At 35.7% G+C, this 26,963-nt stretch overlaps 2 protein-coding genes and 1 long non-coding RNA gene across 3 annotated transcripts in view; 2 read left to right on the top strand and 1 right to left on the bottom strand.

Annotated features, from left to right (window-relative positions):
* The window catches only part of kcnh7 (potassium voltage-gated channel subfamily H member 7), a 51,088-nt gene extending 45,940 nt beyond the window's left edge, over window positions 1-5,148 (top strand). Inside the window, exons 14-15 of the mRNA XM_028435301.1 lie at window positions 1,372-1,552; window positions 2,842-5,148. Of these exons, the coding sequence (XP_028291102.1) occupies window positions 1,372-1,552; window positions 2,842-3,144 (484 nt within the window). The 3' untranslated portion in view covers window positions 3,145-5,148. The remainder of the gene's footprint in view (window positions 1-1,371; window positions 1,553-2,841) is intronic.
* A 1,084-nt stretch (window positions 5,149-6,232) lies between these two features.
* On the top strand, window positions 6,233-26,882 carry ifih1 (interferon induced with helicase C domain 1). Its single transcript, XM_028435302.1, has 16 exons — window positions 6,233-6,734; window positions 11,970-12,132; window positions 13,635-13,766; window positions 14,781-14,837; window positions 16,100-16,326; window positions 17,825-18,035; window positions 19,309-19,526; window positions 20,406-20,507; window positions 20,739-20,862; window positions 20,969-21,178; window positions 22,005-22,261; window positions 22,354-22,503; window positions 22,587-22,748; window positions 22,824-23,017; window positions 23,097-23,190; window positions 25,349-26,882. The coding sequence occupies exons 1-16, from the start codon at window positions 6,240-6,242 to the stop codon at window positions 25,550-25,552; spliced, it is 3,000 nt and encodes a 999-aa protein (XP_028291103.1). The 5' UTR covers window positions 6,233-6,239; the 3' UTR covers window positions 25,553-26,882.
* LOC114454680 (uncharacterized) lies at window positions 6,249-6,817 on the bottom strand. Its single transcript, XR_003672577.1, has 3 exons — window positions 6,716-6,817; window positions 6,485-6,597; window positions 6,249-6,343 (listed from the first exon to the last, which is right to left on the bottom strand). It is a non-coding gene; the product is annotated as an uncharacterized LOC114454680 (long non-coding RNA).
* Window positions 26,883-26,963: the final 81 nt, after the last annotated feature.

Genomic DNA, 26,963 nt, shown 5'->3' with positions numbered 1-26,963 from the left:
TTCCTCCTAATGACTCTAAGGCTTATATTCATTAGAGACAATATAACGTTACACAGCACACCCAATCCAGTGTTGGTGCGTTCTGTAGCGACAGCAGTTAGCGGTGCATCCTATAAGCCCCCTACTCTATATAGACTATCATAAGTGCATTTAGATACATCTCTCATAGAGCCTGCATTCATTATTTCAGCAATTGGAGTTACAGTAGACGACATAGGCCAATTACATAACCCATTACATTATTAATAACCCATTACACCGCTGCTGGTTCATTGCTTTTCATTCCAATGACACTTTTTCCTTCTGTGCAGCAGTTTTAGAGACAATCTAATAATCTCACAGAACCAAAGTCTTGTAATAGTTATCTTGTTTTTCCATTTAAGCTGTAGTTACTTTTCCCTTAAGAATATTTTTCAATACCATTCTTGTTCCTATCTGTATGATTTCTGTTTTCTAATTGGTGATCTTACGATGTGCATAGCAAGTAAAGTGTGAATATGGAGAGTTTGGGTTAAACAAAAATGTAGTAATATATATATATATATATATATAAGAAAAAAATGAAATTCAACATAATGCAAAGAAGCCATTTTCAAAGTATTGGTGCTCTGCATAAAGCCTGAATGTGTTGACCATGCATTAAGTTGTTGTTTTTTTGCTATTTCCTAATGTATGCGTTTGTGTAATAACGGAGTGTTTTCATCTTTTCTTTAAAGTTGCCACCTCCCACACTGCTAAAAGTACGCCACAAAGAATATAAACGAGTAGGTGGAAGAAAGTTAATAACTGGCAAAAGCACTATCCTCAGAATTAGAGTGGGCGGCAGTGTCTACTTGATACAGGATATACTTACAATCAGGGAATGATGAAGCTAAAACTGATCATTTTTCAAAGGCATTAGAATACATTTAGCAAGTGAAGTAAAACCTTTGTATTTCTTGTGTGTCAAAGATCCATTGTCCAGCCCTGTTTATTAGGCATTCCTCAACTTTGCCCGATAGCCTAAAGATAGGCATTAAAGTCAAATACAGATGACCAAATGAGTACAATATAGCTATGTATGCCATTATTGCTCAACTCACACCTCCTACACAAAGCTCATTATCACTCCAAGCTGGAAAGGTGCTCCCCATCTTCTACTTTTATAGAAGTGTTTCCACACCTTTGTTATCCCTTTATCTTGTCCACCACTAAGGACAAGAAGCTCCATCTAGTGTCCAGTGAAGCTGCGCTGTGTGTGCTTTTCATGTCATTATCGGCTCAGCCAGGATCACGCATGTCAAAATGAGGAAATCACCCGTTCTCATCTGGTGTTACACTGCTTTTCTCACTGTATTTTGTGTCATACTCAATCTTTTTTTTATTTGTCAGGCTGGAGTCTCAGCTGATATCAGATATTCAGACCATTCTGCAGCTACTGCAGAGACAGTCGACTCCAGGACCTCCTGCGTACAGCACTGTGACCGCCACATCCGACTATCACAGACCTGCTGTGAAGGTTCAGCCTGCAGCGCTGACGCCAAGCCATTTTTTCAGCCATACAAGACCTCAAGTAAGAATTTGATTATTTTATCTTTATTTGTTCAGCAGAGCGTGGGAAGCGATGTTCAGAATTCTAAAATGTTGTTAGTTGTCAGTTTATTTCAAATATTTAATGCAAGAATTACATCATTACAAAGGGACAATGGTGAAAAAACTAAAAATAATAATTTATACAGTAGTAGTAAAAGACATAAAATCTCCAGCTTTGTGAATGACACCTAATGGTTGTGTTGCAATTTTGTATTTCCCCAGACATCTACACATTAATTTTTAGATAAGGTGAGGCCAGTAAACAGTACAGAATGTGGAATAGTTTAAGATCGTCTTAGACTTTTCCACAAATAATTAATTTAGCCATTTCTGCATTTTTTGGAAAACAATGTTTAATGTTTGCTAGCGCCAAATATTTCTATTACATAAAATCACAGTGTAGGCCAGTTTAGGTCTATCATTCACTCTCAAAAGAAAGGAAAAAAGGTAATAATTGCTGCTGGAAATTTTGTTTTCATTTCGACTAGATTAAATGAGATTAGATTGGATAGCTTTTATTGTCATTGTACAAGACAAGTCATGCAACAAAATTGTAGCATCTTGGATTAAAAAAAAAAATCTTAATAAATTAAAAGCACATAAATATCTACTTACAGTGCAAAGGTACAGTGGTGAAAATGCTACATAGTGCAACAGTGCAATAACTGTTTATTAAGGTAAAAGACTTAAAACTCACCTTTTTATGCAAGCTTATTTAAACAGTTAATGCCGCTTTTTAGTTTTTAGTCCTGTCTTTTAATATATGTTGTGTTGTATTGTTTGAATCTTGTAGCACTTTGAGATTTGGTATAAAATGTAAAGTGCATTACAAATAAAATGTATTATTATTATTATTATTGTTTATTTCCTTAGTGTGTATTAGAGTTGGGGGGCAAAGTGGGGGAATGGCACCACCCTAAACACTCCATTTGTAGACATTTTCGGTGCATTGCATTGTGGGATGTGAAGTCCTGTAAACAAAGTGTTTTTACTTCATTCTTACCGTGATTTATTGTGTTTCTTCGCCAAATAAAAACAGTCATTTTCAACCTTTTTTTCATTATTTTCGGAGTAAATGATGATTAATTGACTGTGATCTATGAAGCATACACTGATTTTCTCTAATAAAAAATAAAATCAGCGGTTGTAGCAGCTTTAACTATCCAATCAGAATACATGTCAACTTGTTTAAAAAAAAAATAGTTAAACGGAAACAAACTCTGACAGTAAATGTATTTATGTTAAGAAACGCTTTCTTCTTTCTTTCAGGATCCCAACCTTCAAGTGGAAAGCTCTGGTCAGGAATCCAAAGACTCTCTTTTAAGCTTGGCCAGTGTGAAGGCTCCCTTCAAAGACAGCCTTACAGCATTTATTGTACAGAGACACTCGGAGCATCCACAGCAGCCACTGCAGCCACAGCAGGTCACAGGGCATCAACAGTCACCTCTCATTCTTCTTCCAAACGAGACCTGCCCCCCTTCCTCCTCTTCGTCTTCCTCACTACGTTCTGACCCCCAGCTCAACACATCTGGACTCCACACACCTGTTTCAGACACGGACTCGAGGCCATGAAGCGCCACAGTATTTGAGAACCAAGGGGGTTGTAATGCTGTATTTACTATGTAGCATTTTATTTTATTTATTTTTTCTATCAGCATGCTGGCACGGATACATCTGTATTGTTGATTTGCAGTGGCTTGGTGATAGAAATGAGATGTTCTTTGATTCTGCATGGGGGATAAAATGCTTCTTTCTCTGGGAAAAGGAAGCACTCCACTGCAGACACCAGTGTTATACCAACAGTTACATTGTGCGACAGTAACACTATTATTATCTTATCAACTATGTTAGAATTTATCCTCCTTTTAATCCACCTTCAATGCTCGGTGAGCATTACGTTTTTCACTTAACCCAAGCTGGAAAGCAGGTCAAAGCAAACTCTTATTTTCACTAAAATGTTGCACAAATTTGTACGTTCCCATTGAGAGTGGACTACAATAAGCCTCGTGCTAATACAGAAATCCATGTGATATTTACACTTGCTTAAATGCAAAACTTGAGACTGACCTACCTCATTGTTGTTAATATTTCCTAGAGCACCTCAGACTTTTAATGCGTTCAATCGCCCAGATTTATTTCGGTTGTCTGGTCAAGAAGAGTGAGGAAGTGATAAAAAATGCCAGTCAGTCGCAGATGTATTGTAATGTATTGTAGTCTGTGGCTCCTCAGGACCTCCGTTAAGCATGTTTTTGGACCTCTAGCAATCAGAAAGATTGATTATAGGTGCAACTTGTTGTTTGATGAATAGATATAACCCAGAATACAAATTCATTAATACAGAGGTTCAGTAGGATGGATGGACCTCTCATTTCTGATGTGTCACCTTTCACAGTAAAAGCCCTGCATGGATATAAGGGATAGAGTCACTTTTGCAAATTAATTAAAGATAAAACAAATAATGTTGTTTTCTTTAATGATAATTTTAAAGAATTAATTCCAACTTCATTAATTTGACTTCAGAAATAAATTTCATAAATACATAAATGCAATTAAATGATCCTTTTAAAACTTCAAACATAAGAACTTCCTCCGATGGTTCAATTTAGTTCATTATTTGCAAGTATATGATATCAATTGCAGGCCAAAGTTAAGTAATTCAAAGTTACTGGCAAGCAACTTCCAGAATTTATTTTGAACGTATGAAGGAAATATCTTAATAAAAATATCGGATTAAATGTCATCTTACAGTTCAAAGATAAAGCTGAAACTCTCAAATGTTTTTAGTTGTGGTTCAGCAGTCGAAATGTGGGATACAAATGCAGATTTTGAGACTTTGTGATGGTGGGATTCAGCATGGTTCCAGAGGTTTGGGAAACTCTTCATTTCATTTAGTTAGATGCCTGTTTTCTCTGAAGTGTAACTCAGGGGTTATAGACATTTGCACCGCAATACACAGTACCAAGCTTCTACTATGAATAATGTGCATTATTACTGTATTCACTTGTGTGCAGCTACTGTACAACTTTAAGCCAACAGAATACTCGACTACTACTAATATACATGCTCACCTGGACAGATATTGTTTAAATGTTTTTCCAGAGTCAGGACATGATGTAGGCATTTCTACATAGTAGTGCTGCTTGTATTTGTTCTGTTTGTTTTTATATTTATGAATAACAACATTTTCACTGCTTATGAGCCCAAAGTAGCCCACTGCAATATCGAATGATGTCAGCATTCTCCTTTCTATTAGGACGTGAACAGAAGAGTTAGAAAAAGACGAGCCGCAAGAATTTTTACATTTGTGCATAAACTGGCCTCGAATGGGGGTCCTGTGCCTCGAAACAAACTAATTATAAGTCGGTATCTGTGTATAGCTATACATATCAAATAAATATATAGTTTGTTTCTGTTTTTTTGTGGACAATTTACACATAGGGTACACGTGTTGTAAAATGTGGTAGAACAAAAAAATTTAAAAAATCATGCCAGATGTTTAAAAAAGATGTATTTTTTAAATTGAATAAATTATTTGTTAAACTATAGAAAGGTTTGTAGTGTATATGCTTGTTTTGAAGCGGTGAAAGCAATAAATGAAAACAAGTGATTTTAATTTGTGTCCTTTTTTGCAAAATGTTCAATACTGTGAGAGAAAAACAAATCAAGATCAGCTGTCATGATTGAAACTAGGCTCCTTTTCATCTGTTTTTCACTCATTTTAAACCTCTATAGAGTAATGCAAACATTCTAATAGAGTTTAATATGATGTAGTCTCACTGATATGACATAAAAAAGTGTTACTTAATTTCATCAATTCACAAAAAACAAAAATATTGGCTATAAAAAAATATCCAATGAACAATATTTCTTATAAAAAGTTATTTCATCATTAAAAAAAAAAAGAATTCCTCGAAAAGCAGGGCCTATTTTTTTAATCTCATCAATTCAGATAAACCGAAAAATTTTGGCAATAAAAAAATCCCATCAATTCAGAAAAACTGAAAAATATTTGCTATAAAACAGTATCCATTAAATTCAGAAATACTGAAAAATATTTTCTATAAAAATGGAAAAACAGGGCCTTTTTTTTTTTTTTTACTTTTTTTTTATCTGATTAACTAAAAAAAAAAAAAAAAAAAAAAAAAACAGAAAAATTAGGCCAATTTTTTTTATTTACTTGTTTTTATCTCATCAACTGAGAAAAATATTTCCTCAAATTGTATCGCACCATTTCAGAAAAAAAATCAAAAAAATATGTCCTATAAAAAGTATCTCATCATTTCCAAAAAAAAATAATATTTGCTATTAAAAATATCTTATCAATTCGGAAAAAACGGAAAAATATTTCCTATCAAAACAGAAAAACATTTTTTTATTTAGTTATTGTTATCTCATCAACTAAGTAAAAACTAAAAATATATCCTACAAAAACAGAAAAACGGGGCAACATTTTTTATTTAGTTATTTTTATCTCAACTTAGTAAAACGAAAGATATTTCATTTGAAAACGTATCTCATCATTTCAGAAAAAACGAAACTTTGTTTCTTGTGTGAACGCAATAAGCTTCCGTGGTGTTTAGGTATGAATGAAACCTAGTCCACCAGTGGCCTCTAGTGGCCAAAGCTAGTACTGACCTTTAATAACTTACTGAGAAACGAAAGTGAAAATGTTTACTTGCCTTATTTATAGCCACAGTGACTCAGCTTTAGGACCAGTGCCTTCCGCCATGGCTTCTGAGAGCGATGAAAAGCAGGTGCAGCTCATTGAGTTCTTCAGATCCAGGTTATGTCAGTATATTGACGTAGAGCAGGTCGTGGACCGGATTCAATTTATCGACCGTGAACAAAAAGAGAAAATCAGACAGAAGGCGAAAAACGACGGGAACTTATCAGCTGTGACACTACTGCTCACCGCGGTGCAGAAGAAACCCCACAGTCTCGGCTGGTTCAGGGATTTTGTTGACGCCCTACATCATGGTGGCTCCGGGTTCGCAGCAGACTACCTGGAGCAGAAGCTTCCAGATCCTGAGGAGGAGGCAGAAAACGACACGTGTGTCAAATTCATCGAACTGCTGGCACCAGACCTGACCGATATGAAGACAGAAGTAGTGGCTTTGGAATGTATGTCACAGAAACTACTGACCCAAGAGGAATTTGACAGAGTAAGTACTATACAGGTAGTCATGTTCATAGAAACAGGTTGTGGGGGGGGTGGGGGGGGGGGCACTACCAGATAAAACAAGGGGCCCCAACCTTTCTGAAATTGAGCTACATTTAGGAAAAGTCGTGGCTGTTGATACGGAAACCGGCCCCTCATTGGCCAGTTTAGGTGACGTGATAGGGGCACCACGTGACTAAAAGTTCTGTCAGTTTTATTTGAGCTCATATTTATTTTTAGCTACCCCGCTATCTGTTTTATTTTAGCCCTAGCCCTAACCCAGGAAATACCCTAAAATGTTTTTTTTTTTTTTTTTTAAAAGATTTTTTTGGCTCTAGTGGCCTTTATATGACAGTTGCTTGACAGGAAGGGGGTCAGAGAGAGCAGGGAATGACACGCAGGAAAGGGTCCCAGGCCGGGAATCGAACCTGGACCCGCTGCAGGTGAGGAACTACGGCCTCCGTACATGGGGCGGGCACTCAACCCACTGAGCTAAACACCACCCCTGTATTTTTATTTTTAACCCTAACCCAGGAAATACCCTAAAATGTTTTTTTTTTGTTTTTTTTTTTTGTATTTGTATTTTTAGCCCTAACCCAGGAAATACCCTGAAATGTTTTGGGGTTTTTTTGTACTTGTATTTTTAACCCTATCCCTAACCCTAACCCAGGAAATACCCTAAAATGTTTTTTTTTTTTTTTTTTTTTTCGTATATGTACTTTTAAAGGTGGAATTTGTTGTGTTAAATATGTTAAAATGAAAAATATATATATGACAAAAGTTGAATTTGAACCCATGATAGCAGAAGGAAGGATCCTTGTGTGCTGCGCCTTAGACCATTCAGCCATCCTAGCATAGTGAGAAAATACAGGCACATTAAGCTTATGTAGAAAACGCGGAAAACATATCTACTTTGTTTAGAAAAAATACTTCTTAAATACTAAATGTATAAAAAGAATGGACGGGACAAGCTCCCCGGTGGAGGGAAGCTTTTATTTTTAGAGCTCTCCCTGCTGACTGGCTACAGTATAGGTCATAAATCTATTCTTAGATTATACAGTAACACGGTGTATTTTTGTCTTCATCTTGCTTTCACAACATTTATTTATATATATTAAAATTATGATGGACAGGTCCCTTTGCTTACAATATTCTCACCAACATCTGGCTCTTATGTGCCATTAGAAAGCTCACATATGATGCAATATTGATAATAATCATTTTTATTTAGTACTTCAGTTGACGAAAAGTGTGGTGCAGAATAAGCAGCACCGTCAATTGTCACAGTAAACAACAATATTCTATACACCTTATTAGTAGTTAGTGCTCAGCTCTGTACAGTTAAACATGTGTTTATTGTGTAGTTATCAGTTTTAAGCAGAATAAGCAACACTGCATTGGCTCTCTTGGACTCCACACTTAGCGTCCCGTCATTAATGAATCTAATAGTAAGTTAAACACATTGTTGTGTTAATGAAAGTCGTGTGTGGCTCCATTCTCATTGCTTTTACTGTTAAAACTGCACTAACACAAAGTAATATTTTATGACACTGCCGTACATCATTGCCACAAACCTTAAAGGCACAGTAACCTGCTACGGCGCTAAACCTGACAGAGTCCAACAGGACAAACCTGCACGTTTTCCAGACATAACACACATGCGTCTGTTCACTGTTGTTTAACCAATTTGACTGTAACAGTAGTTAGCAAAACACTGCTGTGGGTGTGACAATTCTCAGGAACTTGTCGAAATATTCTGTTCTTACCTCATCACGAGCCCGGTAAAATTACAGCATTTAATGAGCGTTGCCATGGAACTACTTCCTGTATTTGTTTCAAAATAAAAATAAAAGCCCTGAGGCATTTCGTACACAGTCACGTCTTATACTTGGTTTCAGTTTTGTTTCCATTTAATCACACAACGCAGCCCTTACAGTCTTTTTTTTGAGATTATCCCCATTTACTGTATATATTTGATTTTATTTCAACTAATTCTAAATTACGGAAGCGTAGAACTGCCCCAGGGGAAAATATATTTTGGATCACTATATTGTATGAACAATATAATTATATTATACAAATATTGTAGTATATTGTACAAACTAGGGATGTAACGATTCACTCAACTCCCAATACGATTCGATTCACGATACTGGGTTCACGATACGATTCTCTCACGATTTTTTCATTTACAAAATGGGACTGTTTTTTTTTTGGGAAAAAAACTAGAAAATACTGTATTATTTTCCTTTTATTTTTCATTGTCAAAAGAATTCCTTGATAAACTATTCAAAACAATGCAATTTAACTAAAAATAAATCTTGAATTAAATAAATAAAGGAATAATACAAATGAAGATGAAGCCTATTAATTTAAATTTTGGTTCTATAATAAACTATGCAAAACTGCATAATAGTTCTTTTTCTTTTAAAAGTGCAACTGAAAATGTATTTTGTGCCTTAACAATTGGACTTTAAAAAAAAAAAAACTGTGATTACAATGATTTACGTCATATTTGTTTGGACCAGCAGAGGGCGCTGGTAACCCAGTGGTCGGTTGGCATGCAGATATCTTGCAGTGAAGAAGAGAAGCTATGCTAGCAGACAGAGCTAATAGAAAACCGTGACTTTTACAGATATTCAAGTAATATTACAGATTTTCTTTCGGTGCTAAAGGGGAAATGAATCATTTATTAACATATTTAAGAGTAGAAGGCGGCCAGAAAGAAAGTATTAGCAGACTCCGCCCGCCGCCAACACTTCCGGATAGCGCCCTCTGCTGGTTAAAAAAAGTACTGCGATTCAATTGTCAAAAAATCGATATCAACCGTGATACCTATGAATCGATTTTTAACTGCCTTACGATTAATCGTTACATCTTTAGTACAAACAATATAGTATATTGTACAAACATGATATTATGTTGCACAACATAGTATATTCTACGAACATTATACATTGCAAAAACAATGTACTTAGAGTGTATAAACAATATAGTATATTTTACAAACATTATATTGAACGAACATGATATTTTATTGTACAAACAATAAAATATGAATCTATCTGAAAAAAGAAACATAAAACAATGCATTGAGAAAAGTCTGGCTGTGTAGTGTAGGCTACGTTTTGGTAGATTTTTTTTATATTTTATGGGCGGAATTACCATTTATATTTGGCAATAAATAGATTGATTTAGAATAAAAACTGTATTAGGAATAATGTCTGAGCAATAATACAGGAGATAATGTTTTTTGTTTTGTATTATTCTTCCATCATTTTAGTATTTCTGTTATGTGTGTTTTTGATTCCGTCTTGTGTTTTTCATGTCATTTTGTGCCTTATGTGTGCATCTGTGGAGTCGTTTTGTGTGTTCTGTTGTTGTTTTGTGAGCTTTTGGAGCCATTTTTGTGTATTTTTGTTCATTTTTCTGTTATTTAGTGCCGCTGTGTTGGGGGCTGCACAAAACTAAACCGATAGCTGCATGTGGCCCCCGCGCCGCCGGTTGCACACGTCTGCAGTGGCTGCTTATTCATTAACATTAGTAAGCTCTTTAGGATGATATCATTACTTTAAAGGGGACATATCATGGTTTTAAATCCTTCCTTTTTACATATAAATCATACAGTTGTGGTCTATATAAAGTGGAACTGCAATGCTTGGGTCTGAATTCCTCATTATTATAGCTCCACAGACCCCTTTTCTACCCTTTTCTGATGTGCTTCTGAGAGCAACTCGTTTTGGTGCGGTCTCTTTAAATGCAAATGAGACACTCCATACCCCGCCCCCTCTTCAGGTGACACTCGGTTCAACTCCACCCTGCTCGGCCATTTTTGTAGTTTGATAGAAGAGATACGGCTATGTAGTGGCGCAGAAACTTTTTATTCAGAGGTTATTTACAAAATGTCAACAACGGAAGACTTGTCCATCCAGCTTTACATGTTCGAGCCAGAGTCGGACCCAGCGGAGTGAGATGAAAATGAAGATGATGAACCTGCAGAACCCTACCAAGTGAGCTAACACAAGCACCGAGCTAACGCTAGCGCCAAGCTAACGTCACGAAATGCATTTTAATACAGTCTTTTCAAAGACAAAAACGGCAAAATGAAATGACTAATGAAAACTTTAGACTTAAATTAAATCACGTAGGCCATATCATCAAGGATCTAAAACGAGCACACAGCGCTAACATATGCTAATGCTAACAAAACAATGACAGGGACGTCTTATCACACTTTTTAGCGTTATTTACAGCTTACCGAAGTGCTCTGTTTGTCGTCTCCAAAGATAGAAGGAATTGAACCCTCAATCAGACAAAGTCTTTCGGCAAATCCTTCTTTATACTGGCGGAGGTTGCAGAAGCAGTCATCCTTGAAGTGCTTCACGCACACAAAAATGACCTTACCCACAGATGTGGGTATATTTGAAAAATAAAACTCAACCAGGCACTTCGAAAAGGTTCTGATGCTGGGAGACGGTGTAATGAAGCGTGTGGGTTACTACATCCAACAACCCAACATTTTGACTTATCTTCTCGTAACTTCGGCATCCTTGAGCTTGGACTACAAAATAAAAGCGAGAAATAAAAATGGCGGATTGCTCGAAGTGTTGGACCTGGAGTTGATGTACTAATTTGGCAGTTCCGCTGCAAATACTGTGATGTAATAGTTCAAAAAACGTAATAGAGAATAGAAAAATCGAAACAGATTGAGAAATATGAGCAAAACAGAATATAAAGATATCAACGGAGCACCTGAAGAGATTAATTTGATTTTTTCTGTACTTCTAAGCACTCTAAATATACAACAAAATGCATTTAAGGGCTAAAAAAGTGGATTTAGCATGATATGTCCCCTTTAATGTAGACCAACCAATGTGTTCAGATTAATGAGGGTTAAGAGTAAATGTGTGCGGATTGTAACTGTTTTGTATAAGTGGCCGAACAAAAACGGAATTGAAGGTTATATTTTATGGATCAATACATTCTGCAATTCAGATTATATGATCACTCAAAACATATTGTACCTGGGACACTCGCTGTAACTGAGCTGTTTTAAATTATCCACTGAAACTAGAATATTTGACTGTATTTGTTGTATTTTACATATAATGTGACTCAACTCTACCCTCTCTCTCTCTCTCAGACTTCTATTAATGCTGGATTTGCTATCGCTACTTGCACTTATTGTGCACTAGATGGCAGATCAGTGCATCTGATCTCTCTTCATGCTATGCTGTAGGTCAAGGCTAAGACAGAGACAGAAGGACAAAGGTATGGAGCCAGTGAACTTCTGAGAAGAATTGTGAAACGTCGGCCAGGATGGTATTCTAAGTTTGTAGAAATTCTCCAGAAGACAGAACACAAATTCCTTCATCAGCTGACTGGAGGGCTCATTGATCAAGGTGACTATTTAAATAACCCAGTGAAAGACAGTGGATGGACTGATATTTGGTCATAAAGTTAAGTTAAAGATAATCAAAAGTGAGGACATTTATTACATGTAAACAACAATTTGTTCCCAGTTTTTTTTGTTTTTTTTTGTTTGTTTTTTATTATAATATGATCAAAAACACCCTAATTTTTTTTTTTTTACCTCACGTTTTATATATAGAATTTAGAATTATACATGTGACAAAAAAAAACTTTTCATATACATATAATTTGATTTTTACAAAAAAAGCTAATTTGAAAATATAATGCTTACTTTATAAATAAAAGGTGGAAAGAGTATTTTTTTTAAATAAAATTCAATGTGTTTTATAAAAGATTTTATAAAATCAAAATCAGATATACTTTGAATTATTCCAGGGGGAAATAGTTTTATCTTTTTTTTTTTACAGATACTCCAGAATACAGTATTGAATGAAAAAAACAAACAATAAAACATAGAAAAGGAAGAAAAGAAGCCATCTACCAACTACACTGTAAAATCAAAAAGGTTACTTATTGTCTGAAATTAAATAAATCATTCAGATCCTACTTATATTTGACAATAATTAAGCTATAAAGTAAGGCTGAACGATTAATTGCATTTGCGATTTTATCGCGATATTACATGACGCGATTTCGAAATCGCGGAGGCGCGTGATTTTGTTTTGCCGTTTGGTAGAATTTTTTTTGATTTTTTGATTTTTTTTTTTGTCTGCACATGCTGTCAAAGGTTAACACTACAAGAAGTGCAATCTTTGTTAGACAGCAATGCATTTTTTTTTTTGTTATTGCAATTAAATAAATTGCATTATTTTAATTGCACCCATTCATTCCATTCAATACATTTGTGACCACACACAGCCTGTCCGCCAGATGGCGGTAATGCGCCCGCATCAGGATTTTACTTTAAAAGTAATATTTTATTTAAACAAAAAAAAAAATATATATATATATTTTATTTGTATTTCCAGTGCTTCTGATATTTATTCTTTGATAACACTTGAAGTCAATACTTCAGAGCCAGTGAGTTTACTGAATAGTTCAGATGTTGAACAGTTTAATACACAGATATGTTTGCAGCACTCTCTGCACTTTGCTTGGTTTTCCTTAATGTTTCCTAACCAGATGGGCAATCCACTGAATAAATTTGGAATTCCAAAAATATAACATTGTCTAGTTTTTTATTGATCAATGACCAGTAATGCATAAAGTACATTTTTGTTTTTTATTGTGGTGAACAGAGGAAAAATCGCAGTAAAATCGAAATCGCAATATTGATTGCAAAAAAAATCGCAATTTTGCTTTTGGTCAAAATCGTTCAGCCCTACTATACGGGGTAAGTTTTTTCACCTCTACAAAAGTTACACTTAGCATTTCACTCCATAGATACAAACTGGACTTCTTAAAAAGGTTAGCATGTGGTTTTTTTAAGTAAAAAGAATCTTTGAATAATTGTTTTTATGGTCTTTATCAGATGTAAAGCAGCTGTCAGTGGACGATAAAACTGCAGGAAGTGAGACAAAGTCACCAGAGAGTCCAGGCACAGCTGAAAATTCAGAGGTTAAAAAAACCAGTGTGACTGAGGAGAACCAAAATGATGTCACAGGTCTGTAATCTCAGCTTTTCCTCAAGTTTTGTTGTCCAAACAAATGTTTTAATGCAATCGCTATTTTTCTGAGAATTTTCGTAGTGTGAGGTATTCCTGATATCACATGTTGTACAATGTGTTCACTCTTTTCACGCCTTTTTTATCGGTATTTGAGAAAGATTTTTTTTTCACTCTTTCACTATAAATTGCAAGAGACGCAACAAAATTAAATAGAAATCTCCCTAAAAAAAAAAAGCTTTTATTTTGAAGAGGGTTTTACTTATAATGTAAATACTGATAATGCAAAGTTCAAAGCAGGTCCACATTTTTTTCCAAAACAAAGTTTTTACATTATACGTCTTTGAATAAAGAGGAAGAAAAGAAAAGTACTTTCTTGATCTAGAAGGAAATTGAAAGTAGCTTCCTGTCTCATCAGTCAAGTACAGCAGTTGCGTATGCCAAAGCAATTTTCAAAGTAAAATTAATGGAACAGTATTTTTTTTTTTTTTTTTTTTAAATGATTTTTTGCAATCGATAAAAAAAAAAAATGAAAATACTAAAACAGTTTAAGGTAACCTGTCTGTCCTGTCCTTTATTACAAAACCAGGTCAAACAGAATAACAACAATCACAAACTGTATAATTTTAGATAATCTATTAAGAATATTTTAATATGAGTATTATATTGCTGCGTGAAAGCGTTGAACATCAAAGGCGTAAGAAATGGTTACAACAAAGGAAAGTGGGCGTATCAACATCATCTGGCATCATGTGTGTCACAATGGGCAACTGTGTGAAAAACAACAGTGCAACCAAAGTTTAGCAAAACAAAAATAAAAAAAATATACATATAGCATATTTTTTTAGATGATTTGAATCCGTTTGTGGTTTTAGCTCCAATTTTAAAGTGGAAATCTTATACATGAGGCTGGTAGAATTTCCCACAGATGTTACTGTGTGTGTTGGTATGATTGTAAAGCAGGACTGGTTATATTGGAGTGATGGTTAACATGTTTGGTTGATATGTTTTCAGACCTGTACATGAGCGATAAAGAACTAACAGAGAACGATGCGGTGCCATCGCAGCCCGGTGAGTCTGAGCTCAGAGATAGTTTTCAGTAGGTACTGTAGTAAGAAAATTGATTCGGCGATATTACGTAGCGTGATTTTCAGATCGATTCAAAATGCATTTTTTTTTTTTTTTACTTTATTTAACCAGGAAAGTCTTTTCCACTGCAGGAGACATTGTAACTGCACAAATAAGTGCGCTGAAACCTGGGCAATACACACCCCTAGTTTTCAGCATGAAAAAGGAAACAAGACATTTTTTCAACAATAATAATAATCATTATTTTGTCTAAGTGGACTGAATGCAGCTACAAAGTGCTGCTGCTGCTGCACAGGGAGAACATTTCTTACCTTTGTCTGTTTGACACCATGAATAAGTTCCATATGTGCAGTGTGATTAACCACGAAGAGGTCAGGGGAGGAAAGAACCGAGCAAGTACTGGAAATAAAAAACACATGCTGGGTGTTTATTGGCAAATTATGGGGAAATGTAAAGAAAAGCTTAGTTTAAAGCTCATGTTGATTTTTTAGCTTCCTCAGACTCTCATGCTTTACCTTCAGCTCTGTGTACTTTTTGATTTATTTTGTTTTGTTTTTTTTTTTGTTTTTTTAAATAAAGGGGAAAAAGGAAAACAATTCTTTAAAAAAGATTTTCCCGTTAATTATTAATCAAGAAGAAATCAACCGCAAGTGACAAAAAGTGGTTTGAAAGGGAAGATTGAACATTTATTTAAACTATTACCTTTTAGTTGGTATAAAAAACATAGTTTTGTGTGCATAATTTCAACTAAAAAATATCAGACTTCCCTAAAATGCCCAGTTACAGAAGATGTATTTATATATATATATATATATATATATATATATATATATATATATATATATATATATATAAAACGATTTGAAATGTGAAACGGTGAGAGAGAAAGAAGTCCTTGGTATCCCACTGATGTAACATCCACATCTTAAAACAGCTAAAAACATCAAAGTCTCCTATAGATTACTTCTATCCAAAGCAGCAAAGTGTGATTTACACTCCAGTCTTCTACAAAGAACCAGTGCAGTATATTCCAGATTAACCATGACACTAACACCACCTGCCTTAACGTTAAACTCCATCATGTGTGTTTATTTTTGACAGGGATTTGAAGTCTGCTGCCTGCTCCTATGATCTTTTGCAATAAAAACAGCCATAAACCTCACTCGGCCTCTGTTAGTGCTGTGTGTTATTGTGGTTTGGAACTTACAGTATATACTTCTCTAAACATTTGCTCTCCATTGCAGATGGAAGTGACCCAGAAGCTGCCGCCAGAGGCTCAGAAACGGCTGATATTGTTCTTCGAGATTATCAGATGGAAGTAGCCAGACCTGCCTTGGAGGGGAAAAACATCATTGTATGTCTCCCGACAGGAAGTGGTAAAACTAGAGTTGCGGTCTATATTACCAAAGCACATCTGGATAGCAGGAGGGCCGAGAAGAAACCATGCAAAGTGGTCGTCCTGGTGAACAAGGTACTAGAATTAAAGTCCGCTGTACCTGATTCTGGGTTGCTTTCTTTTGTTATCATAGCCTATTTGAGTCCATTTTAGACCTAAAGAAAAACTCAGCAAAACTGAACCTGCGGTGAGAAGACCACAAATTACATGCTTTGTTGTTCAGCTATTTCAGTGCCTCTGGGTGCTTTTTAGCCCAGATCTGATCTGCTCTGAACTGGAAAAACAACCCAAATCTGAAAATAATTTAAAGTCCATCAGTGAAATGGTTCATAGGACTCAAACTGTGAAATGTTCATGGATCGTCTTTATTTTAAGCGGAATTTAAAAGTAATAAAGATGTGGAGTACCTATTAGAAGTCACTACTACAATTATTCTTATCATTATAAGTTCTTGCTTGCTTTCCTTTTTTATTAGAAAACTTTTGATGGTGATCCAACAAGCACTGAAGATATTTTAAACATGAGTGAAACAAGATTACATTATTTAAAGAGTAACTAAACCCTGAGGTTTGGGCTGATGTGCGTCTAGGCTGGAAATAAAATTTAAAAAAAAGCCTTGATTTTGGGCGGGGCTTCTGGAGCTGTTAAGACACACCCAGTCTATATTATAAAATCTCCAAAGAACAATCTATACTATGCTAACTACATACTTAATACTCATTATAGCTCTCTATTCACAATTCTCTCAATTCGAACTACCACAGATTCCACAGGTGCTCGTTTTTTTAAAAGGGGCGGAGCCAACAGTGGTGGTTTGTGACATAAGAAGACACTACAATGTCACAAACCACTATAGCGAGATTTGATTGTAATAGCCAGGTTTTAACCCATAGAGGGCAGTCACTGTTACATTTTTACATCAATATAGACAAAATTGAAACACTTGGACCAAAATGTCAAGAGTTGGACATGAATCAATCGACAGTTTATACCCAAATACATTTGTTTTCAGCAGAAAAAAAGTGGTTTGGGGGTTTAGTTACTCTTTAAGATTAAGATTTGTTATCATATTTTTTAATTGAATAGATGGATGATTAGTGACATCATTTATCCTTGTCAACATTTGTTGTAAGCGTCAGGCACCGGCCTGACAATATTATCAGTTTTAAAGAAAAATGTTGCAATTATAAATCAGATTATGTTTTTGATGAGGCCTTAGATGTTTTGTTTAATAGTTACCATCAGTGCACTGTGTTAAAGTGGAGATAAACTCATTTTTACTGAACAAGATTGACATCGATTTCTGTTCGAAAAAAAAAAAAAGTCAACAGCAATAATTCACATAAAAACGAGTTTTTGTACCAAAGAGTGTACAAACCCAGAATAAGTACTATTTATTATGATCAAATTTAAATATGCATCCTGTATCTTCTTTAACAATAACACAAACTGCTAAATTACTAACTTCCTGCCAATGTGTACTAAATAACCATCTAAAAATGTTATGCCTTGATTGAGACAATGCATAGATCTGTACACACCTGCTGACGTGTTTATGTTCTCTTCCCTGCAGGTTCCTCTTGTTGAGCAGCATTCTAAGGCAGAGTTCAAGCGATATCTGGAGCCCAATTATAAGATCGAGAAAGTCAGTGGAGACTCTCCACTCAAAATCTCTTTCTCAGAGATTGTGAAGCAAAATGACGTCATCATTTGCACAGCCCAGATTCTGGAAAATTCCTTGGCTATACCTAACAATGGAGACGATGAGGGAATAAACTTAAGTGGTATGTTATTCTATTTGTTTATTTGTTTTTGATGAAGTGAAAAATTGAGTTTATCTTCTGTCATTTTTGTGGCACAAAAATTCTTAACAGTGTGTGCTGTATTAGCCGATATTCACATTCAGCCACCTGCTGCACCTTTAGCTAAAATCTGTCCAGGTTTTACCAGCAGACACTGACAAGTTGTTGAATAGAAAGCCGCCCAGAGGACTAAGATCAGCACCTCCCCTGATGGCGTCTTGTCAAAACCTTCCGACTATGCCGTGCAATTCCTTTTGGCACTCCCCAGTCCAAGGTGGAATAGCCACCTCAGTGGAACATATGCTGTTTGTTGAAACGCCTCAACGCGTGTCCATGTTTTTTTTTTTTTCTCCTGTTGGTTTTTCAGGCCACTCGTCTGTTCAAGTCATCAGTGTGTGGCTGATCCAATTCACAGGAGGGCTCCTTTCTCCCACAATACATCATGCTGACACTCTCCATACTTGTTTTCTCTGGGGTTACATTTGATCCACTTTAGTTTATCTTTGACATGCAAATAATTAGTGAGGATGCAGGAGGCCTGCTCACTGTTGTTATCCGTTCTTTCTTCCGTCTGCGTTAACTCCTCCTACACCGTTTGTCCGATTTTGACAAATAAGCTATCGGAAAAAAAACGAAGTTCCCCAGATGTATGCTATCGTTTTAATAATTTGTAACTTTCAAACTTGTTAGATTTTTTCATTCCAATTAATTTCTATTGGAAATTTCAACTTTTTCAACCCATTTCAACCATATTGCTAATGTTCAGCTATTGCTAGGTTAATGCTGAGCTAATGCTATTTTAGTGTTAATGCTAGGTTAGTAGTAATGCTAATGCTAGGCTGATGCTAATGCTAGGTTAGTGCTAATGCTAACACTTAGTTATGCTAATGTTATGCTAATGCTTTCTGATGCTAATGCTAGCTGATGATAATGTTAATTGATACTTATGCTAATACGACATGGGCCAGCACCTGCATCCTCACTTGCATTTTCTTCAGGAAATGCAAATATTCCAGTTAGAGTTCGCTTTCTTTTTGTTTTGTTTGACAAAGGTTCAAAAGAACAGATTTCATACTTAGATTATTTCATCTTCATGTTAGTAATTCTCTGTTTAATATGATAGTGAGGTGTAATAATTTGACACACTTTAGGACGGTACTGGTCGTTGTTCCAAAAAACAATACCTGTTTAAAAAAGAGAAAGAAATGAAGGCCTGAGATGTGTGACTTGTGCTTGTTGTCTTCTCCTGATTTAGATATCACACTTATGGTCATAGACGAGTGTCACCACACACAGAAAGGAGAAGTCTATAACCTCATAATGATGCGTTACCTGAAGCTGAAGCACAAGAACCACATTCGGAAGAAGGCTGAAAAGAAACCTTTGCCCCTCCCTCAAATCCTGGGCCTTACTGCTTCACCAGGAGTCGGGAAAGCAACTAAAATGAAGCAAGCTGAAGAGCACATCATGCGTGTATGTGTCATATTCAGAGTAGATGCTGTATAATATGGTTGCAGTCTTTTATAGTCCCCTATTGCCAACTCTTGGTAGTACGACGGCTTATTGGGGGCTCATTAAAATGAAAAAAATCTGGGCACTACGAGTTGTAATTTTATGAGAATAAAGTTGTATCTTAACATATTTTTTTTAGATTAAAGTCGGAATATTTCACAATTAAAGTAAAAATATTTCAGGATTGAAGTTCTAATTTTATCAGAATAAAATTGAATTACAAACAGGATCTCGTCTGCATTTAGTGAGATTATATTTCTATTTAGGTTTCACACATGATGAAATACTGAGCCTTTTGGCCCATCATCACAACACTGTTATTAGTTTAGGGACTTTAAAGCGACTTTGCAGACATTTGCGTTTGTTCCAACAAAATAACCAGACTGATTTGGAGCAAATATCCTCTTTTGTGGAAGAGGAACTGGCTGGAAGTGGTCGATTTAAGGGCTATTGGTGTTATTTGCATTCACTGGGATATCTGAGTGCTAGACCATTGAGTTTTTTAAGATACGGCTGTGTTTGAGTGCTAGACCATTGAGTTTTTTAAGATACGGCTGTGTTTTCCTAAAATTACGACTCTATTCTCAAAATATTACGACTTTAATGAAATTACTTTATTCTCGAAATGTACCAACTTTAATCTCATAGTGCTCAGATTTCTTTTTATTTTAATGTAGCCCTTATACACCGTTGTATGGTAGTGTTTTAATTTGTGATGAATATTTCTGTTCTGAATACTTTTCCTTTAAACTCTTTCTGGCTTCTTCATTTTATCTCTGTGCTGAACATGCATGTTTCCTTATTAAGTGTTTTATATCTAGAATTCTCTCTGCTTGACAGATATGTGCAAACATGGATGCTTTTAAAATCATGACATCAGACCTCGAAAGTAACAAAAAAGAACAAAGGAGGCAAATAACACTTGTCGAAAACAGAAAAGAGGTAGAGTGAGTTTGGTTTTTGTGTCTATCTGAATGTGGTGTCACCTTTCTGTTTTGCATTTGCATGTTCTCCTTGTGTTTGTGCGGGTTTTTAGGATTTTAGATCCTTTTGAAGAGTGAATAGGTTTGATTGTGTGTGTGGGTTTAAAGCATGTGATACAAAAGAGAAATGGATGAAAGGGAAAACTATGAAAGTTGATTATGATTTTTTTTTTTTCCTTTTCATTCACAGGATCCTTTTGGAAACGTGATCAAAAATATAATGCAAGCTATTCACAGCCATGCAAAACTGAGTCCTACCTGTGAGCTGGACTCCCAGATGTATGAACAGTGGGCGGTTCAAATTGGACGAAAAGGTGAGCAGACGATAGTATGTTTCCACAGAGCTTTGCTTTACTCAGGAAAAAAGAAAACATCCTGGTTGGTCAGTCTCCAAAAATTCTTTCTTGGTTTTTATCTCAGCGGAAAAAGAAGGAGATCAGACAGTTCGAGTTTGTGCAGATCACCTCCAGCAGTACTACGAGGGCCTGAATCTATGCAACACCATTCGTATGTGCGATGCCTACAATTTCTTAAACAAATTCTACGAGGATAAATTGAAGGAGAAAAAAGACGAAAAACACAAGATACAAATCACAGAAACGGAGAGATTCCTCTTCAATTTGTTCCAAGGTACTGCAACGTTCTTTTTGTATACCCAGGAACACAAAACGATGAAACTTTAGAAGCATTTGAATTGTTTTGTCAATAAATTAAGCTTTTTAGAATGTTTTTCAAACAAATAAATGTAACACATTGTGCTTAAACTTAAATGTCACCCATACATTACCAACGAAGCACTTTTTAAGGCATCTTTATTTTAGTCTAAGGGTCTTTATGGTCTTTAACATGTAGAATGTGGGAGAGCAGACTGACCGTGAGCACAAAATATAATTTTAATTTGAGGCATTAGTGGAAGTGAATAAACATGTTTGAATTACAGCAATAAAAGTCAAAGCTGTGGGGAAAGCAAAAATAAAAGCAGTTCAAATGAAGAAAATATGTCAAGATACAAGAAAAAGGAAATTATAAATCATAGGAAATGTTTCATCCACTCATGTTGACTGCAGCAGAAAATATAATAGACAATAACCACAGCCATCTGTGAGTAAAGCTGAAAACTTTCATGTATATACTGTATGTCAAACTTATGGACATCACAATTGCAATGGTAACCCAGATGTATTGTTTTTAGTGTGTTAGCACGTGCTAATTTACAACACCTGTTTACACGAGGCTTTTAAAAAGGTTAAAAGTAACAGAAATAATATGAAAGTAAGGAGGAAATATGCACTGCACAAAAAGTCAAAGTTAAAGGCATTAATAAGGCAGAGGCAACACAGGCAAGCGAGAAAGCAGGTAAAACTATTAATGTGAAAACTGTTGTTTTGATTTTAGCCATTATTTGAGTCCATTTCTATGTTGTTTCACAAATGTTTTAAAACAATCTGTCCTTTAGAGAACAAGAAAGAGCTGGAGACTCTTTCAAAGATCCCCAAATATGAAAATGACAGCCTCTCCAAACTGAGGAAGGCCGTTCTGTATGAGTTCAGCACAAGGGATGGAGCCAGAGGGATCGTATTCACAAAAACCCGCCGCAGTGCCATCGCACTGAATCAGTGGATTCAGGAGAACTCCAGGTTTGATGACATTGGAGTGAAACCAGCATATGTCATTGGTGGAGGAGACCAGAGTGTTGTTAAACCAATGACCTCAGTAAGTGCCCGTTACTCAAATAGCTGAAGTTGTGGCGACGTACCAGCTGGCCTTGTGTTCTAATCTATTCATATGACGTCTTTCTTTGGTAGGCAGAGCAAAAAGACGTGTTGAAGAAATTTGCCAATGGTGATGTCAACCTGTTGATTGCAACCGCAGTGGCCGAGGAAGGCTTGGACATAGCAGCGTGCAACTTTGTCATCAGATATGGTCATGTGACCAATGAGATTGCAAAGATACAGGTGGATGAGAAAAGCATATTAGTCCTTTTCACACTGAGTGAAACAGCAGATCACTGAACTATGACATGTGGTACCATTTAAAGGCTGAAGGAAGAGGAAGAGCCGAGGACAGCAGCCTCATTCTGGTCGAGGTGAAGAACTCAGGAGTGGCGGGAAAAGAGTTTGTCAATGAGTTTCGTATAAAGTTGATGACCAAAGCCATTGACAAGATCAGAAAAATGAAGCAAGAAGACTATGAGAGTCAAGTAAGGTCATTTGTTATTGACACAATCGTTTGTACACAATGCCTGCAGAGCTGTGATATTTTCTTTTTGTGTCAGATTACAGAGTTTCAGTATCAATCCATATTGGAGGACAAAGTAAGAACGAAGAAGAAGGGCAAGGAGGAAATTCGGAAATGCAAACCCTCCGATGTGAAGTTATTATGTCAAGGCTGCAGCATAGAAGTCTGCAGTGGAGACGACATTAAGATCATTGACAAAATGCACAGAGTCAACGTCACAAAGGAGTTTGAGTATGTATTACAATCTATGACAAAATCTAAAACGGGAACTCTGAATACAAATTAACTCCACCACTGTTTTTATTTACAGGAAACTTTTCATCAGGAGAGAAAACACCTCACTTCAAGAGCGGCTTCTTGATTATGAGACCAATGGTTACATAGCTTGCTTAAACTGTGGAGCGGTAAATTCATACTTGTATTTTAGCTTCTTTGCCAGTTTAGCTGCAAAAATATCACATTAAAACTGCTGGAAACATTTCTTTTATCTGATAAATCATAGTATAAACCTCATAGATCAATAAATCTAAGATAATTTGCACGGGAAAAAAAGATGTAAGAGGTTGAATTTGCCGCCGTTATCTACTGTAATTATTCTCATTGACATTTTTGGAAAAGTTTTGCACTATGCATTGTTGGATGTGGAGTCCCATAGACCAGTGGTTCTCAAACTTTTTTGGTTCCCCTTTCTCTTATTTATGAATCCCAGTACCCCCTTTGTCCAACATTTGAAAGTATAGAAAAATAGTTGAATAATATTGTATGTTGTTTTAATAAAAATAATAATATCTCAAAAAAACATTGATTTAATGGCTCCCAAATAGATTGCGTTCTATAATTTTTATCATTTCAGGTCATCTCACACCTGTGTTGGGACCAACACTGACTCTTTATTTGTTCATTTTCCCGCTTTCTCTCTCTCAAGTACCCCCTGTAGTGCTATCGCATACCCCTAGGGGTACACGTACCTCCATTTGAGAAACACTGCCATAGACAGATGCACTGAAGTGTTTTTCCTTCATTCGTCCTGTGATTTCTTGTGTTTGCCAGACAAGAAGGACAGCGATTGGCTTGATGCCGTTTTTGCTCTAGTTTGTTCCCAGTATTCCCCGTGTTATCTCCTCACGCCGCCAGACATTCAATTTTGGCCGGATTTGTAAACCCCCGAAAAAAAACATCTGCAATTGTTTCGCCACACCTTTCAGTCCATGAAAACACCAGAAATGTGTGACACAATAAGCACAACTATAACATCACATCTCAGTCTCACTTTAAAACAGTCAACTCTTCCCCACCCTTACAATTTCCTACCCTGACTCCCTCTTCCCTGTTCCCTTCCCCCTCACCTAGGTGTAACACTGCCCTCTCTTTTTATATTCTCCCTATAATAAAGTGTTTCTTACCTTTTCTTAGGGAGGGCTAGTGATGGTCACAATTATGCAATAAAATAAACTAATGTATTTAATTGTGATAAAAAAAAACATCCATTGTTGTCTTTAAAAGATTGCACTAATTGTAGTGTTGACCTTTGATAGCATGTGCAGACAAAGTTTAAAAAAAAAGAAATGTGTTGGGGAGTCACTTTGGAAGAATTTTTATGGGCAAAGACAAGAAATCAAAGTAAAAATGAAGAAAAACACTGCATCCTTCTATGAGACTCCACAACCCACAATGCAATGCATGAAACTTTTCCATAAATGTCAATAAGAAAGAACAAACATTCAACCTTACATCTTTTTTTTTGTTGTCGAGCAAATTATCTTTTAGTTTTCTCCCCAGCAGCTTTAAACTTAACGGATGACTATGTATCGCTCTAAAAATTGTTTGTTGGTGACGTGTCATCGGTTTCACAGCAAAAAAAAAAAACAGGGAATGATAAAAAGTTAAAATGAATAAATACCCTGGATATTATGAAAATTGTTTTCCTCGAAAAGCTTTTGATTTTAGTCTAAAGCTACACAATAATGAAAAAAGTATTAGGGCGTCCACCAATTGATGTGCCCGTTAACTTGAACGACATTTGATATTGAACTAAGTTCACTGCGGCAGCTTTTAACTCAAAATGTATTTATTTTATAGCTTTTAAAACATATACATACATTATTTTTTAGCTGTGAAATGCTTCTCAACCAAACTTGCTCATCCACATCTTAATGGGCCATGCTTTATGCACTTGGGCATTTACACTGTAACAGAAAGGGGTCATTCATAAACTGTTCTCTACAAAGTTGGGAGCATAAATTTGTCCAGAAATGCTTTGTTTTGCAATGCATTAAATAATTGATGATGTTCGTCTTTGATGAAGCTTTGCCATGATACACTTTTAGCTAAACTATAGGAGTCTTTTCTTATTAATTTAACAGTGCACTCTGACCCTAATTTTTTGTAGATGTTGTACATATTTAATCAACATTCACGATTTAATCTCATCATAGCTTAGACTTGAATAATTGATAATGTCAATGATTTATTTGCATTATTAGTATTTAAGCATTGAGAGTTTTTAGGTGCCATCTTTTATACAAAATAAGTACCAACTCATTATATGTCTGTGTGTTGCAGAGATGGGGCTCCATGATGGTGTTCCGGTCGATTGAAATCCCCTGCCTCCTTGTGGAAAACTTTGTGGTGAATGTCAATGGCCAAAATATCAGCAAGCGCAAAAAGTGGTCGGAGGTGCCCGTTGAGTTCTCTGCTTTTAACTACACTGAACATGCCAGCCAAGTCACACAGAGCGATGACGATGACGATATTGACAGTGATTAACAGCTGGAGTCACAGATACACCTGCACAGCTGGGTTTCTGCTACAAACCTTATCGTGATGTGCTTCTTCGGAAACTCTTACTTAGAATCAGGGTTGGGGTCAGTTATAATTATAATCGCGTGATTGATAATCTATCTATAAAAGCAAGGAACATCTGTATGCGCGTGTGTTTGTGGAGTGAATATCTTCCCGACGCAGTGTCTGATCGACCTGAAACTTTGTCAATGGCTTGCGCATATCCCAGGTGTGTGCGTCCGTAATTTTGGAGTAATTTGGTCTTTCGAAAACCAATTTGAAATGACCAATCCACACTTTGGAACTCCTGTCAAACATTGTTTTAGAATACTGATGATGTCATCAACAGCGACTTCATCAGTGTTCTATTCTATGCTAAGCTAATGCAATGCAATGCTGTCTGTCTGTACACAATAACTTAATAAAAATTTTCAGGTAATGTTGATAATGGGTCAAGGAACAGCTGATTACATTTTGGTGATGTTCTGGATACCAAAAAATATATATATATATCGTTAATTTTCCCATCCACACTGTGGAACTCCTGTTAATGTCAATATGAATGCATACCTCCAACGGCCACTGTACTAGTTAATTAATGATAAAAATCTGTTGCTGTTGTAATTGTAATTAAATTGTAGTTTAGTTTAGATAATTGACTCATTTGACAATTTTTATAGAATATAAAAATGTTTACAGTTCTACACATATGTAGTTAGTTTAAAAAAAAATGAAATGCAGGGGTATACGGACACCAAAAGTATCAAAGCCAATATTGTATTTGAATAGGAAGCATAACAAGGTAATGAGATGATACTGTAGATATATTATTTAGTGTATGTTACAGCTGATTTAAGACCCGTTATCATAGGAGATGCTAACAGAAAGCTAACACACTTTTATTAGGAACTTTAGTAATTGATAACAATTGTAATTGACTTTCTGAGGACAAAAAATGATTGCAGGACGCTACTCAAAATTGAAAATGTAATTGTAACTGAAAAATTTAATTGACCCCAAACCTGCTTAGAATGCAAACTTTGCACAATCACAACATATGCACTTAAAATTACCCTCGTAGCTACTGTATGTCCTGATTATGTTTAGATTTTGTTTTTTGAGTCTGAATAAACAAAACCTATTCATATATATATATATATATATATATATATATATATATAAGGCAAAATGAATTTACTGGAACTATTTCCAGATTACTTTTGTGTTGCACTTCTGTATGTTGAAATGTGTTCCATATCATGGAATGTTTAGGATTTCTGTGAAAATGACAAATAAAGAAGCATATTTTCTAAAACTCCTGTGGTTTGGGGGTCCTTGAGTCTGTGATTGGTCCTCAGAGTCCACCTGTCAGGTAGCAGGCAGATAAACAGGTGCT

Source organism: Gouania willdenowi, chromosome 21 (assembly GCF_900634775.1).
Source record: "Gouania willdenowi chromosome 21, fGouWil2.1, whole genome shotgun sequence".
Classification (NCBI taxonomy): Eukaryota; Metazoa; Chordata; class Actinopteri; order Blenniiformes; family Gobiesocidae; genus Gouania; species Gouania willdenowi.
Note: the sequence above shows the minus strand (reverse complement) of the source record. Positions and strands in the feature narration are given on the sequence as shown.